General features: G+C 42.9%; 3 protein-coding genes across 11 annotated transcripts in view; 1 reads left to right on the top strand and 2 right to left on the bottom strand.

Annotated features, from left to right (window-relative positions):
- Positions 1-6,257, bottom strand: part of zgc:85932 (uncharacterized protein LOC405875 homolog) — a 41,851-nt gene extending 35,594 nt beyond the window's left edge. The window contains exons 1-3 of the mRNA XM_061828597.1: positions 5,903-6,257; positions 2,967-3,036; positions 2,535-2,653 (exon numbers count right to left, since the gene is read on the bottom strand). Coding sequence (XP_061684581.1) covers positions 2,535-2,653; positions 2,967-3,036; positions 5,903-6,166 — 453 coding nt within the window. The 5' untranslated portion in view covers positions 6,167-6,257. The remainder of the gene's footprint in view (positions 1-2,534; positions 2,654-2,966; positions 3,037-5,902) is intronic.
- Positions 6,258-7,158: 901 nt separating this feature from the next.
- eif3k (eukaryotic translation initiation factor 3, subunit K) lies at positions 7,159-15,433 on the bottom strand. 4 transcript variants are annotated; one of them, XM_061828048.1, is made up of 9 exons: positions 15,240-15,396; positions 11,955-12,087; positions 10,868-10,966; positions 10,680-10,800; positions 9,251-9,325; positions 9,114-9,180; positions 8,144-8,221; positions 7,324-7,449; positions 7,159-7,253 (listed from the first exon to the last, which is right to left on the bottom strand). In XM_061828048.1, the coding sequence occupies exons 2-9, from the start codon at positions 12,017-12,019 to the stop codon at positions 7,222-7,224; spliced, it is 663 nt and encodes a 220-aa protein (XP_061684032.1). In that variant the 5' UTR covers positions 12,020-12,087; positions 15,240-15,396; the 3' UTR covers positions 7,159-7,221. The 4 variants fall into 4 exon arrangements, with proteins under 4 accessions (XP_061684032.1, XP_061684031.1, XP_061684033.1 ...); XM_061828047.1 differs by having other exon boundaries at positions 9,251-9,328; positions 15,240-15,386; XM_061828049.1 differs by lacking the exon at positions 11,955-12,087 and having other exon boundaries at positions 9,251-9,328; positions 15,240-15,433.
- Positions 14,446-15,492, top strand: part of LOC133505111 (mitogen-activated protein kinase kinase kinase kinase 5-like) — a 35,387-nt gene continuing 34,340 nt past the window's right edge. For 4 of the 6 annotated variants that reach the window (XM_061828040.1, XM_061828042.1, XM_061828046.1 and 1 more), the window contains exon 1: positions 15,352-15,488. The gene's annotated coding sequence lies outside the window, so the exon portion shown is untranslated. Of the gene's footprint in view, positions 15,033-15,351; positions 15,489-15,492 lie in introns of those variants that run through there. The other 2 variants (XM_061828044.1, XM_061828043.1) reach the window with 1 other exon arrangement.

The raw sequence follows: 15,492 nt of genomic DNA, 5'->3' as shown, positions 1-15,492 counted from the left end.
TCCTGGACAGCAACGTGAGAAGGCAGCGTCAGTGTCACCGTCGCCACCTCCTGGACGTGAACGTATGGGCGTGCTCGTCGCCGACAGAGCAGGAGTGTGGAGGGTCCGTGGGCCGGTCGCCACTGGTACTCCAGAGCACGGACGAGAAGCAGCTGTGGAGACGTCCCCACCTCCTGGACAGCAACGTGAGGCGGCATCGGGTCGGTCCCCACTGCCACGTGAGCTTGCAGTGCATCCGTTGAAACAGCAACGTGGGCGTGGCGCGGTGGCGAATCCGTTTCCAGGGCAACGTGAACGAGAGTCGGCAGAGCGTCAGTCGAAACTGACACGTGGGCGTGTCTCGGGAGCGGGTCAGTTCCGACTGCCGCGTGAACTCTGCTCGGAACAGCCAAAACCTCGACGTGGGAATGGCGAGGTGGCGAGTCCGTACCCACTGCGACGTGCACTTGAGGTGGCGAGTCCGTTCCCACTGCAGCGTGCACTTGGCAAGGGGGCGGGTCGGTTTCCACAGCTACGTGCGCTTGGCGAGGTGGCGGGTCTGTTCCCACTGCGGCGTGCACTTGGCAAGGGGGCGGGTCGGTTTCCACGGCAACGTGAACCTGAGCAGGCGGAGAGTCAGTCGAAACTGACACGTGGGCGTGTCTCGGGAGCGGGTCAGTTCCAACTGCCACGTGAACCTGCATCAGCAGCGAGTCCGTCGCCATTGCGACATCAGAGTAGCTCGACTGGTTCGCCCATCCTTGCCGGACCTGGGCCGTGAGAGCCGCCAATTCCACGCTCTGCCGCTCTATCTCCGCCCGCATTTCACGGTAGAACGCCTCGTGATTTGGCGGCTCCTCCTCCCTCTGGGCTGGAAGCTTCGCCACCAGCTGCGGGTCTGTGGGCTTCGCCGTTGCTTTCGAGGAGTGGGAGGACTGTGTCTTAGTTGCCGCGCAGCGGGAGGCACAAGGGAGCGCCCGGCCGGGGCGTCTCCTCTGGCCGCCACGCGGAGGTCCCGGGTAGATGGCCAAGCGGGTTCCCTCGTACAGATTGGTGTACTTGGACCTACAGGGCGAAGTCGCTCGGGTGCTGGAAACGCGGGGAGGTGAAACAAACTGACTGGGATGAAAAGCCGGGCAAAGAGATTCAAAATCAAAGTCATCGGAGTCGTACTCAGGCAGTCGGTCATACAAATCACGGTCCTCCTCATATTCCGAAAAGTCAGAGTCCAGAAGAATATGAGGAGCCGGACAGGTCGTGTTCGGGACGTATTCATACCTCGCTGGCGGAGCGTAAGACAGGGAAGCGGAGGACGTCAGGGAGCCTTCCCGGATTGGACAGGCTTGGTCCTCCAGCAGACGGTCTACCTTGCGCCTTTCCTGCTGGGTCCTGTATGGGCCAGTTCGTTCTGTCAGGTCCCATCGGCACGGGAGTAGGACCCAAATGCAGGAACTCGGAAGACGCAAGGTAGTTCAAGAAGAGACACATTTATTATATGCAGAGGTAGGGGATCGAGCAGGCAGTCCGGCGCAGCAGCGGTAGTTGGGACGTCGGGCGAAGAGAGTAGGTGAGCGGGCAAGCAGGAGTCGGCGCACAGGAGCACAATCAAAGCAGCCAGAAGTAACGAAGGAGTCAGGCTTACAAGGGTGGTCGGAGAACGGGCGAAGGTCGGTACACACAGGTTCGATCAGGGATACCAGAGCACACGAACGGGACATGAAGATCATACGAACTGGCGCCGGCCAGTTGTTATCGCGGTCATATAAATCCACAGCATAATCAGGCTGCATGAGGCGCGGTGTGCACCTTCCAATCAGCGCACCTGCGCGGACACCCGCACAGCTCGTGCTGGAGCGGCAGGATCATGACAGGACGTATAAATGGAAAAAGGGAATCATGGATGGAACACTAAGTATTTTCTGAGACAAAAAAGTAATCCTAAAACAGACAGATTTTTACAAATAAAGAAGATGCAATCTTGTTGGAATAAAGTTGGAGTATTTTTAAATATTTTTTTCAAAACAAAAAGTACAGTAATCACTTTTTTAAGAAAAAGTAATACTTTTAAGAGATAGATATATTTTCTGAGAAAAAAAAATCAAGTATAAAGTCATATTTTTGGGAGAATAAAGTCTTTTTTTATCACAAATTTATGAGAATAGTTAATTTTTTTCTGGAAAAGTTGTTATTTTACAAGAATAATTGTTTTTTCAAAAAGCATCTAACCTTAGAGAAATAATACTTTTTTTTCCACTCATAAGTTTGTATATTTACATCTTTGAAAAAAAATACAAACTTTACCCTTAAAATTTGGTTAGGTTTCATTCTCGTTCTACTGAATATTTATTTTTTATTTTTTGCTCTTTTTGACATGTCCCAAATAATCCTTTTTGGTTTCATTCAGTGTAAACTGAAACAGGTTTTACTGTGGCTAATGATCTCTCCCTTAGGCGGAACAAAAAATCTGTCAAAATGAAACCTTATAAGCTTCATGTAAGTTTTGTTGAATCAAATAAATACAAAGTGGACACTAATAACATCACTGATGTGTTTACCCTGAAGACAAAACTGCCATTGTATCCGTCCTGGAAGGTTTGTCCAGGAGGAACCACCTTGCGCAGCAGAGGCTGGTGCACGGCCAGAGATGCGATGGCAGAAAGCAGCCAGCAGTCGCCTGAGGAAGGAGAGGTATGGCAGAAGTTTCAACCCGCGAATGTGCAGTTAAACACACTGGTGACTCGGGTCAAAAAAGGTGAAGCTGAAAATTTAAGAAAAAAAAAAAAGTCTAACAAAACCATTGCTGAAAATACAAAGGAAGTCTGCCATTTTGGTTTAATGTGGACATTTAAAGGTCATTTTGGCCATTTCCAAGAGTCCTTCAAAGACAAATTTGTCCCAGAAATGTAGCTTTTTTGCTACCAAATTTGAATGATTTAGACCAGACAGCTAGGCGACACTAAATCATTGTAGTCTATTTGTCCACTCACTGAGGTTCCCCTGGCGAACATCCAAGCGTGACGCTCCATCGACGGTGAACTGAGGTGACGGGCACAGCTCCTAGCAAAGAGAATGAAATGGAGCAATGTCTTTACAGAGCGACTGACACCAAAATATACATTTTAAAATAGATATTGTTATGAAAACAACATATAATATTCACTTTGATGTTAATACGAAAAAAAGTGAGAATTGTCTCACATTGAGACATTTGCCATAGAAAAGACGCTGTGCCACCTGCTGCGGGAGATGAACATGAGAGATTTTTGGATATTTCTGATGCCCCTTCTGAGACTGAAGCTCTTGTGGAAGAAGAGAACATCTCAGAAGCAAGTGAAGTGACCGGAGCCATATTACCATATCATTTTGAGCCATATTAGATGATATGCGGCTCATTTCTAACTGACAACAGACTCCCTCACGGACAGACGAGGCGCACGAGGAACCCGATCAAATATTCAAAATGACTGGCCCATAATTGTTCGATTTCCTAACTCTTTTACAATTCTTTTGTATGTAGCGTACTCAGAAGGACCCATGCCGGGCAAAGTAAGTACGTCAGGGGTGCCCAGACACCGGTGGGCGGTGCGGGGGAGAGCTCCTTTCTCTTCCATGCACGCGGCCACCCACCTCCCCGCCGACCCACCTCCACATCAGCGGGCCACTGTGGAGGCTAACGGCGGGCCGCCAGCTAACAGCCACACTGCTATCCTGGAACATTCGCTGGAAATAACATTTGTTCGAGATTGTTGACTATACGTCGTTTGGCTACTTAGCTCATGATACACGCTACCTGACTGTCTTTGTACTTCTATTTTGTTATTGTTTTGTCTTGTATTGGATTGTGTGTGATTAAATTGTCTTAAACGCAATACAAGTGCTTTGTTATATTTTGCTGGTTGGACCAAGGGAATTTACTATAAATTTCCACGTAACATATGCTATAGACTGTGAGAAAAATTAGTCCCCCCCAACTATTATTTTTTTAATAGCTCTATACACACCTACCTGTCATTTGGAACACACAAAGCTCTTGTCCTTTGCACATGTGCAATCCATGTTTCACAACGAACCCGGTCTTTTGGAAACGTGTGACAAGTGAATCCATCCTCCCGAGTGTTCGAGCTAAATCCAGCAATACCACAAGCTGGCATTTTGGCTAAGACACAGAATAAACAGCTAATTTCTCACCGGCAAAACAGGTATAAACACTTGAACCCACCACTGTAGGCGTCTGCAAAAAAATGTCACTTTCTGTTCTCCAACACAAATGCCTCGAGGGAATTTTCATGGTGGGAGATGAAAAAAAAAACATATACGGCAACATTCTGATGTGCTGTGAACAAACGGACTGGTCCATTCTGTCTGATTTTTTTCTGTTAAACAACATACTAAAAATTATGTTTTAGGTGTCAGTGGCCCTTTAAATAGTCTTCAAACAAATGTTTGCTGCAATTAGGCTTGCAGCGCTCAAGTGTTACAGATGAGTCTACTGTGTAGTTGTTATACAAGTCTGTCTGGTAGTATTGGGTAGCATATAGTGCCATACAGTAAAATTAATTCAAGTTATTACATTGCTCCTGTAATTGGCCTACAGGGATAAAGTTTTCTGAATGTCAGTTGATATTCCAACATCATATGTAAAATGACTTTTTTTTTTTAAAGATACTTCTCGGCTACTTCATTAAGTTATATTTATGTTTGCTGTACATTTAACGGGCGGCACGGTGGCGCAGCTGTAGAGCGTTGGCTTCACAGTTCTGAGGACTGGGGTTCAAATTTAAGCCCCCAGTATGTGGAGTTTGGATGTTCTCCACGTGCCTGCGTGGGTTTTCTTTGGGCACTCCGGTTTCCTCCCACATCCCAAAAACATGCATTCATTCGAGACTCTAAATTGCCTATAGGTGTGATTGTGAGAGCAACTGTGGTGTGTTTCCAGGTGCCCTGCGATTGGCTGGCAACCAGTTCTGGGTGTACCCTGCCTCTTGCCTGTTGATATCTGGGATAAGCTCCAGCACTCTTGCGACCCTCATGAGGATAAGCGGCTAAGAAAATGAATGGATGGATGATTTAATGACTCAACTTACCTATTCACCATCTGAATCATCCTTTATAATATATATTAAGTTTAATTTCATTGTAAAGAAAACATTTGATTGGAATAGAGAATTTACTAATAAATAAATTAAATCGTTTTAATGGTATTGTTTTTCTGATCACAACTTCACAGAGGAAATAGAATCAGACAACCATTCACACAGAGTTTAAAAAAAAAAAAAAACCTCCATGCGTGTTTTTGGCATCTGGAAACCGGATAACTAGAGAAAACACACATGCACAGGTTTGAACATGCAAAGTCCACACAGGCAAGGCTGGATTTGAAACCCAGTCCCCCGAACTGTGAGGAAGATGTGCTACTCAGTAATATCTTATCCTCACAAGGGCTGTAAGAGTACTGGAGGCTATCCCAGCTCTCTTCGGGCAGGAGGTGGGGGACACCCATGCAGGCACATGGAGAACATGTACCCCAGTATCAATACTTTTGAATTTAAAAATAAATAGAACTACAACTATTAAATAAGCAACAACCATAATATTTTTTTCACATTTGTAAGAATAAAAAATATATTAAAGGATTCAGATGAGTAATGACTACTTCACATGACTGTATTATATTTTATATAATATAGAAAATACGGAGTCAGACATAACTTGACAGTATTCAATTGGTCAATTTTAAATAACGCCAGCTTAATATGACATTAGGATTCTGATGCTGAATAATGACTACAGTTTGACAACTTTAAAAAATACAGAATTGACTGTATAATGTATTTTCAAAAAAATACGATAATTAACCATTTACACGTTAGAGTACCGTAATAACGTGGTAGGTTGTGGAAGATAATAAAATGTCATAGCTGACCCCGGGTCGCTTCCACTTGACGCCGGCCTTCATTTCGAATTCCCCGAGGGGGAAATGGTAGTCGACGAAGAGTCCGTCGCGACCCACCGCCACCCTCTCGTCGGGCTGGCCGGGCCCGTCCGCCGCCATTAATTCAGCGAGCCAGCGGCGGGACTGGGAACCCATTAGCTCGTCGGAGCACGCCGAGCTTCCGTCGTCGTCGTTGTCGTCCGGCGGCAGCTGCACTGAACCCTCGGAGGACAAATTTTGCGGCGACTTCTCCATCTCCGCGACAGGACTGTGTAGGCCAAATTGGCTCGGGACTCGCTTTGAGATTGCGCGTCGAACATTCACAACATTCCCTCAGATTAGGGACGTCTCACCTGAGCCTGGGCGGATGACGTGACGTGCAAGGTTGCAGGTGCTGTGACTGGTTTAATGTTTGCCCTGTCATGGCGTTTATTTGTTGTTTTTTTTACTTTATTCTTGTAAAGTGTACTTTTTTTCCTCACATTTATTTATCTATTTTTAAAATAAATGTATTACATTTTCCATCCATCAAACTATCGATTTGCTGAGCTGCTTATCCTCACAAGGGTCACGGCAGCCTATCTCACCCACCACCAGGCAGGAGGCGGGGTACACCCTGGACTGGTTGCCAGTCAATCGGAGGGCACATGGAGACAGACAACAGGTGCACTCACAATCACACCTAGGGGCAATTTAGAGTCTCCAATTAATTCATGCTTTTGGGATGTGGGAGGAAACTGGAGTACCGGGAGAACATGCAAACTCTTATGATCTATTCTAGGAAATGTATGATTTTTTTCCCCCCTCACAATATGACTTGGTCAATGTCAGTTCCCTTCTGTGTCTGCAGATACTTCACTGTTGTAAAAAACTTTTATGACATTACTAACTTCTTTGGAGGCCCCCCTTACAAGGGCCACGTGAGTTCTCGTCTATCCCAGCTATCATCAGGCGAAAGGCAGACTACACCCTGAACTGGTCGCCAGTCAGTCAAAGGGCACATACGGTGATATAAAGTATAACTTCTTGGAGGACGGTAGCTTATTTTCCCAATCGCGAGGTTTGTAACTACAAATGAATAACGTTACGTACACCCCCCCCCCCCCCCGTTAACCCTCCATTTTCATCTTGTCATTTTGCTCATCTGGGTCAATAATGCACTTTTATATCAAGGACATCATAACTGTGTGCACATATATGACAAGATGAAATCACGTTATTACAAGAGTTCAAAAAAACACATTAGATCAGAAACGATAATTTATTTTCATTGTGTGTAAAAGTGTTTATATGAAAGTCTTCAATGTGTGTCACTGAGAGGTGGCCATGATGCTCGACACACCTGCAGATGGGGAAAAAAAAGGATGTTAGTTAACAGAAGGGCCGTCGCCTCCTTATGTTGTCGCACTAACTCTCAAAATCAATCTTCTCCACGATGTTCTTTGGCTTGACGCTCTCCTCCTGGTTGAAGACGAAGATCTGTCCATCCTCTGTTTCTGTCCAGTTGTACTTGTTCATCCACACTTTCACCTGTGTGTCTGTAATGCAACAAAAATATGCATCAAGACAAAAACATTTTATATAGTAATTTGGACTTACGTTGAAGGTGGCACTTTGACTTGTGCTTCCATGTACAACTTTTTCCAATTATGAGCTGTCACTTGGTCGATTTTTTGATGTGATTTTTCAGATACGTGTGAGGTGACAAAAATCGAACGATTAAGGGACTATTATGCCCTTGTATGTGGTCAGAGAGGTGCAGACGTACTACTAGCTGCAGCTAACCATAAATACAAAATGAAAACACTCACAAGGAGCACATGCAGACTAGTTAATGGCGTTTCACTTAATTTCCGTGGGCAAAATTAATTTTATGCGCTCACTCATAAAGTTCTATAATTTCAAGCTTGAACTCAACACACATCTGCTTCTCCTAAGTGCTTTCTCAGGACTTATGAATAGAAAAAACGAAAATTTGGAAAAGCAACTGGAAAAAAACGGAAAATGGAGTCCAAAACACAACAGTTAACCAATAAGAACTGATGTTGATGATGATGGCCAGATGTTATTAGCTGCTGCCATCTAGTGGCAGAGTGTCTGAAGCTCTAACTTAAATCAAATTTATCCTTACAACATAAATAAATATCAAGAAAGCAACTAGTACATCGAGCTAGGTCCAGGGACGAAGTAAAAGTCTCAAGTTAGGGTACCACTGTACTTGTTCAAACTTACCCAGAGGGTCTCCCAGCATCTCAGCCAGCAAGCGGCGATCTATGGTCTGGTAAGTGATGCCCACTACATGGCAGATGACTGCACGCACAATACAAAAACACATTTGGATTGAACGCCTTCAAAATGTAGATTCGGTTGCTGTATATTAACATTTTACTCACCCCCCGCCCCCACACTTAAAAATCACCTTTTCATCTAGTCAAAATTCTGTATAACTTTTTTTTTATTATTAATCATCTTTTTTCTTCTTCTTTGGTAGTGTTCCAATTTTATTCTGAACTACATTGTATTATGACAACGTTATTCTCATACACTTACAGCTTTATTCAAGTAAAATTATAACTTATTTTCATTACAGTAGGACGTTATTCTTCAAAAATTAAAATTTAACATTGGTCAAATGACTTTTTGCACATAATACTAGCTCTAGATTTCTCTGATGTGACAGGATTTTTGTTTTTTTTTCCAATTGACTGATTTTCTTCTCATAAAATAACTAACTTTTAGGGGTTGCATCAAGAAGGGCATCCAGCGTTTAAAAAAAAAAAAAAAATGTGCCAAACAAATATGAGCGGTCATCTGAGATGTCACGCTGTGGCGACCCATAATGGGACAAGCCGAAAGAAACTTACTTACTTCTCATAAAATAATTTTCATCTATCATATTAATTTATCCTTGACCAATTACAATACTTCAAATGATTGCTTCTTTTCCTTATATTACAATTTTATTACGACTCTACTTCATTGTATGAACTGGAAATTATGACTGTCGTCCTAAAAATTACATTTCCATGTAAGATTGAGACTTTTTTCTCTTCAAAGTACAACTATAGTCTTGTACCATGACAATAATTTTGTACAACATTCAGCTTTTTTTTACCTGTCATATAATGATGACTATTTGACTTATTTGTTGTCCACATTATAATATAAAACAACATCCAACTTTTGTGATTTACAAACTCACACTTGCGGACAGAGTCTTCAAAGCCAGTAATTCCGTCAATGAGCTCCCGATTCTCTTCAAGACTTGTCTGTGAAGAACACAAAAGAGTTTTTGTCATGATATGGAATACATATTGCGTGTGTGCGCGTGTTTTTTACCCAGAAGCTCTGGAAGTGGCAGGTCTCCAGCAGGTTTCCCAGGTAGAGGATCTGCCTGATGGGGCGCTCCTCTTGCTGCGACACAGTAGTCAAGGAAATGGACCCCCCAACCCAACTTTTGTTGTAAATCTTAAATGCTTATGAAGACATGCCAACACGTTATAGGGAATGTCATTGTTTTAACCATACAACCCCAACATATCTCAATTTCCTAGATGAATTAATTTTTGTAGTAGAATCCAACTAAATTCTCCAGATGTTAGTTTTTTCCCAAGCAACACACAACATGCAAGTTTTGCACTAATTACAGAGCATGACCTTTTATGAAAAAATACATATAAAAAGGGAATATCATTTTCATTATATTTTTTAAGTATCCCAAACATTTCAGTTCTACTAGATTCCGTGTAGGTCTTCGGCCAACAAAAAAGGAATAGCTTGTTAGCTTAATACTAAAAGTCTCCATTCATTGTTGCTGTAAATTCTTGGGGGAAGCTATAACTAAAAGTATAAATATGGATATGTGAGTGTGCTGGAAAAATTTACTTTTGCATACTACGTTCTTGTGAGATTATGAAGTCATGTCTCTTATTTTTTCTAGGTCTCTGAGTGTCAGAGTGCCCTTGGCCCTGAGGTTGTAAGAGTAGATAAATTACTTCTTAAAATCATATTTTAGGCGACCCAAAATATCAGTTACACTAATTTCAGTAAATCACTTTTTGTATACAATTCTACTAATTCTTGATATTTTTTTTTATTTTGTTTTTTTAATCCAACTAAATTCTTATGAGCTCGTATGTAATTTTTGTGTCATATTTTTCAGTCACCTAAAATACTGTTTTAGTGTTATAATGGATTTGGAACACGAGTCTCCTTATTTTCATTCTATTTTTCATACAAAACAGTGTCATTCTTTTGAGGTTTGTCTTTTTTTAAGTGCATTGCATTTTTTAAGCACTAACCAAAAATGTCAAATTTACTGGGTTAATATTGACATTTCTTCATTTTCCTACTTATAAGTGGTTTTGTTTTTGTACAAAATCCAACTAAAATCATGAGATACTGTTGGATGGATGGTAGCATAATTCATGATCATTAATATGAAAATAGAAATATTTTGGTATTTAGACCATCTTTCATTTATATGCAAATAAATGTTCCAAATGACAATATCTGTGCTATTTTTTATAGATATATTTTCTAGTTATTGTGTGAAACCAAAATAGATTAAATAATTTTTAAACAAAATTAACATTCATAAAAAGCTAAATCAGAAAAACTGCTAATTTTACAGCAGGCTAAATTATTTTCCAGAGCTGTATGTGAGAATCCTACTAAATCATAAAGTTATTTGGCACAAAGTCCAATTACATTTCCAAAAAGATCATGTGATTGTTAAATAAAATTGCCACTAGTACCGAGGGGATACGTGTGTTTGGTCAATCATGCACTTGCAGAGCGTGAAGTCGGTGTGGGGCAGATTAGTGAGCGCCTTGAGCAGGATCTGGGACGTCACGTTGGTCTGGAAGTAGGCCGGGTTAAACTGGTAGCTGGCGGAAACAGCATCACGTTAATGAAGACCATAAAAAGCGGACACGTAAACCTATAGGGACTCACAGTTTGAGAACAGCAAGGTTGGCCTCCAGGTCGTACGCGTTTTCCCGGGCTTGTGTCTCCACGTAGCGCTCCAACGTGGACAAGTTTTCTGGGTTGTAGCTAAGGATTGGTGGCACAGTGAACACCTTTAATAGTAACATCAAAATACCTACCATAAGAGCGAATCCATTTGTAAAACTAGTTTTGCGTAAAATCCCAGAAAATTCTTTGAAAGTCTTGAAAATGATATTTTTTTGTATGTGATGATTAAAAAAAAAAGAAAGAAAGAAAGAAAGACAAATCATCCATCTATTTTCTGAGCCGCTTATCCTCACGAAGGTCACAGGACGTGCCTGCGTGGGTTTTCTCCGGGCACTGCGGTTTCCTCCAACATCCCAAAAACATGCAACATTAATTGGACACTCTAAATTGCCCCTTAGTGTGATTGTGAGTGCGGCTGTTTGTCTCTATGTGCCCTGAGACTGGCTGGCAACCAGTTCAGGGTGTACCCTGCCTCCTGCCCGTTGACAGCTGGGATAGGCTCAATCACTCCCTGTGACCCTTGTGAGGATAAGCAGCTAAGAAAATGGATGGTGGATGGATGTTTGAAGCATGAAATGTGGAGAAAGGTTGAAAAGTTCAAGGGTGCCAAAAACTTTCAGATGGCACCCTGTGAGGACAACGCACTAGCCAGTTGCTCCACTGTGCCGCCAAAAAAAAAAAAAAACTGCAGTATTTTAAGTGGAGTCATAAAATTCACATTCTTCAAGCAATCCCAAAAGACTCAATACATTATTTTTTATAAAAACCTAATCCAAAATATGTAATTTTCCTACTGAGTAAGTGGATTTGGTTTTGTACAAAATCTAAATAGTTGAGATGCTGTTAAAACATTATTTTTATTCCCCCAAACAAACCAAAATGTAATTTTGCCACTAGATAATACATTGTATAGAATCCAACAATTTTTTGGGGGCCAAAATGGGGAGGGATGATAATGTCTTAATTATTGTTACTGTGCCAAACAAGTATGAGCGTTCAGCGAAAGAATCCCATACCGGATCGGTCGTGGCCCGGGTTAACAACGCCCACCCCCGGCACTGCTAACCTGCAGGGCGTTGGTGGAAATTCAGCTACTGTGGGTCGAAGACAAAGAAGAGGAGGAAACCGCATCCAGCGTCAGAAGAAAAAGAGGAATGCACAGAGCCTACAACTGAGTGTAGGGACTTTGAATGTTGGGACTATGACAAGAAAAGCACAGGAGTTGGTTGACATGATGATTAGGAGAAAGGTTGATATTTTGCGCATCCAAGAGAGCAATTATTCAACCACGGAGTAGATGGGAAGAGAAATGGAGTAGGGGTTATTTTAAAGGAAGAGCTGGCTAAGAATGTCTTGGAGGTGAAAAGAGTATCAGATCAAGTGATGAGACTAAAATTTGAAATTGAGGGTGTTATGTATAATATGGTTAGCAGCTATGCCCCACAGGTAGGATGTGACCTAGAGTTGAAAGAGTAATTCTGGAAGGAACTAGATGAAGTAGTTCTGAGCATCCCAGACAGCGAGAGAGTTGTGATTGGTGCAGATTGTAATGGACATATTGGTAAAGGAAACAGGGGCAATGAAGAAGTGATGGGTAAGTACGGTATCCAGGAAAGGAACTTTGAGGGACAGATGGTGGTGGACTTTGCAAAAAGGATGGAGATGGCTGTACTGAACACTTATTTCCAGAAGAAAGTGGAACATATAGTGACCTAAAAGAGCGGAGGTAAAAGCACGCAGGTGGATTATATTTTGTGCAAACGATGTAATCTGAAGGAGGTTACTGACAGTAAAGTAGTGGTAGGGGAGAGTGTAGCTCAACAGCATAGGATGGTAGTGTGTAGGATGACTCTGGTGGTGGGTAGGAAGATTAAGAAGACAAAGGTAGAGCAGAGAACCATGTGGCGGAAGCTGAGAAAGGAAGAATATTGTGCGGCCTTTCGGAAAGAGGTGAGCTCTCGATGGACAGCAGAAGCTCCGGGAAGACTGGACTACGACAGCCAAGGTAATCAGAGAGACAGGCAGGAGAGTACTTGGTGTGTCTTTTGGTAGGAAAGGGGTGAAGGAGACTTGGTGGTGGAACCCCAAAATACAGGGAGTCATACAAGGAAAAAGATTAGCGAAGAAGAAGTGGGACACTGAGAGGACTGAGGAGAGGCGAAAGGAGTACATCGAGATGAGACGTAGGGCAAAGGTAGAGGTGGCGAAGGCTAAAGAAGAGGAATGTGACGACATGTACACCAGGTTGGATACAAAAGAGGGAGAAAAGGATCTCTACAGGTTGGCCAGACAGAGGGATAGAGATGGGAAGGATGTGCAGCAGGTAAGGGTGATTAAGGATAGAGATGGAAATGTGTTGACTGGTGCCAGTAGTGTGCTAAACAGATGGAAAGAATACTTTGAGAAGTTGATGAATGAAGAAAATGAGAGAAGAGTTGAAGAGGCAAGTGTGAAGGACCAGGAAGTGGCAATGATTACTAAGGGGGAAGTCAGAAAAGCACTACAAAGGATGAAAAATGGAAAGGCAGTTTGTCCTGATGACATACCGGTAGAGGTATGGAAGCAATTTGGAGAGATGGCTGTGGAGTTTTTGACCAACTTATTCAACAGAATACTCACAGGCGAAAAGATGCCTGAAGAAGGGAGGAAAAGTGGTCTAGTTCCGATTTTTAAGAACAAAGGGGATGTTCAGAGCTGTGGTAACTATAGAGGAATAAAGTTGATGAGCCACACAATGAAGTTATGGGAAAGAGTAGTGGAGGCTAGACTCAGGACAGAAGTAAGTATCTGCGAGCAACAGTATGGTTTCATGCCTAGAAAGAGTACCACAGATGCATTATTTGCCTTGAGGATGGTAGTGGAAGAGTACAGAGAAGGTCAGAAGGCGCTACATTGTGTCTTTGTGGATCGAGAGAAAGCCCATGACAGAGTACCAAGAGAGGAACTGTGGTACTGCATGCGTAAGTCTGGTGTGGCAGAGAAGTATGTTAAAAATAGTACAGGAGATGTATGATGGCAGGAGAACAATGGTGAGGTGTGCCTTAGGTGGAGGTGGGACTGCATCAGGGATCAGCTCTGAGCCCCTTCCTGTTTGCAGTGGTAATGGATAGGCTGACAGATGAGGTTAGACTGGAATCCCCTTGGACCATGATGTTCGCAGATGATATTGTGATATGCAGTGAATGCAGGGAGCATGCAGAGGAACAATTAGAAAGATGGAGACATGCACTGGAAAGGAGAGGAATGAAGATTAGCCGAAGTAAAATATGTGCGTGAATGAGAAAAGTGGAGGTGGAAGAGTGAGGCTACAGGGAGAAGAGATAGCGAGGGTGGACGACTTCAAATATTTAGGGTCAACAATCCAGAGCAATGGTGAGTGTGGTAAGGAAGTGAAGAAACGGGTCCAAGCAGGTTGGAACAGCTGGCGAAAGGTGTCTGGTGTGTTATGTGACAGAAGAGTCTCTGCTAGGATGAAGGGCAAAGTTTACAAAACAGTGGTGAGGCCGGCCATGATGTACAGATTAGAGACGATGGAACTGAAGAGACGATAGAAAGCAGAACTGGAGGTGGCAGAAATGAAGATGTTGAGGTTCTCGCTCCGAGTGAGCAGGTTGGATAGGATTAGAAATGAGCTCATTAGAGGGACAGCCAAAGTTGGATGTTTTGCTGACAAGGTTCGAGGGAGCGGACTTCGATGGTTTGGACATGTTCAGAGGCGAGAGAGTGAGTATATTGGTGGTAGGGTGCTGAGGATGGAGCTGCCAGGCAAAAGGGCGAGAGGAAGACCAAAGAGAAGGTTTATGGATGCGGTGAGGGAAGACATGAGGGCAGTTGGGGTTAGAGAGGAAGATGCAGGAGATAGGCTAAGATGGCAAAAGATGACACGCTGTGGCGACCCCTAACGGGACAAGCCGAAAGGAAAAGAAGAAGAAGAATGCAAAATATGTGACGTCCACAGTCCACGAAGAAAAAAACGAAACAATACCACCTAAAAAAAATAATCTGTTTTCTACTAATAGACAATTTTTGACATGTTCGGACGAAATTCTCGGTTATAGAAATTCCATGATTTTTAGTTTAATCACAATATAATGATTATTGACCACAAGGAGCAGCTACGACGACAACACCACAAAGCTGACGGGTAGAGTCGAACCTTAAAATAATCAATTTAACAATGATGTATTCATAAAGTGGTCATTAAGTCCAAGAAAATCTTTAACAATGAGCAACAACAATGTTAATTCGAACTTAAACTCAGACAGACGTTGACGTCTCTGAGTGACAAAACGTAGTTAGCTTTCGTATTAGCATGTGGCTACACTGCATGTAGCCCGAGTAACCTTCTTACCGATCAATTCCTCGCAGGAGTTTGCCCACGTTCGCCTTCATCTGCTCGAAAGACATTTTTGTCCGAAAAATATGGAACGCACCGGTGAGAAGAAACACGACTCAATTCTCTACACGTGGGGCGAAAACAGACACCGGTTGCGTGAAAAGCGAGTCGGAAGGGAAAGAGCGACGGACCGAAAAAGCTACGACAACGAACCGGAAAAGAAACATTTGAGCTCCGTGCTGACTGGAACGCTTAGATAGAGAGGTCA

Source organism: Syngnathoides biaculeatus, chromosome 8 (assembly GCF_019802595.1).
Source record: "Syngnathoides biaculeatus isolate LvHL_M chromosome 8, ASM1980259v1, whole genome shotgun sequence".
NCBI classification, from domain to species: domain Eukaryota; kingdom Metazoa; phylum Chordata; class Actinopteri; order Syngnathiformes; family Syngnathidae; genus Syngnathoides; species Syngnathoides biaculeatus.
This window is presented reverse-complemented; position numbering and strand designations above follow the sequence as displayed.

Bases quoted from the DNA above. Each gene is read 5' to 3' on its own strand.
- eif3k (XM_061828047.1), bottom strand. From the start codon at position 12,019: ATGCGGTTTCCTCCTCTTCTTTGTCTTCGACCCACAGTAGCTGAATTT. The intron at 10,801-10,867 runs GTGAGTCCCTAT...TGTTTCCGCCAG, and splicing joins AACCTTGCTGTTCTCAAACT to CTACCAGTTTAACCCGGCCT. The intron at 8,222-9,113 runs GTGAGTTTGTAA...TTGTGCGTGCAG, and splicing joins TGAAGACTCTGTCCGCAAGT to TCATCTGCCATGTAGTGGGC.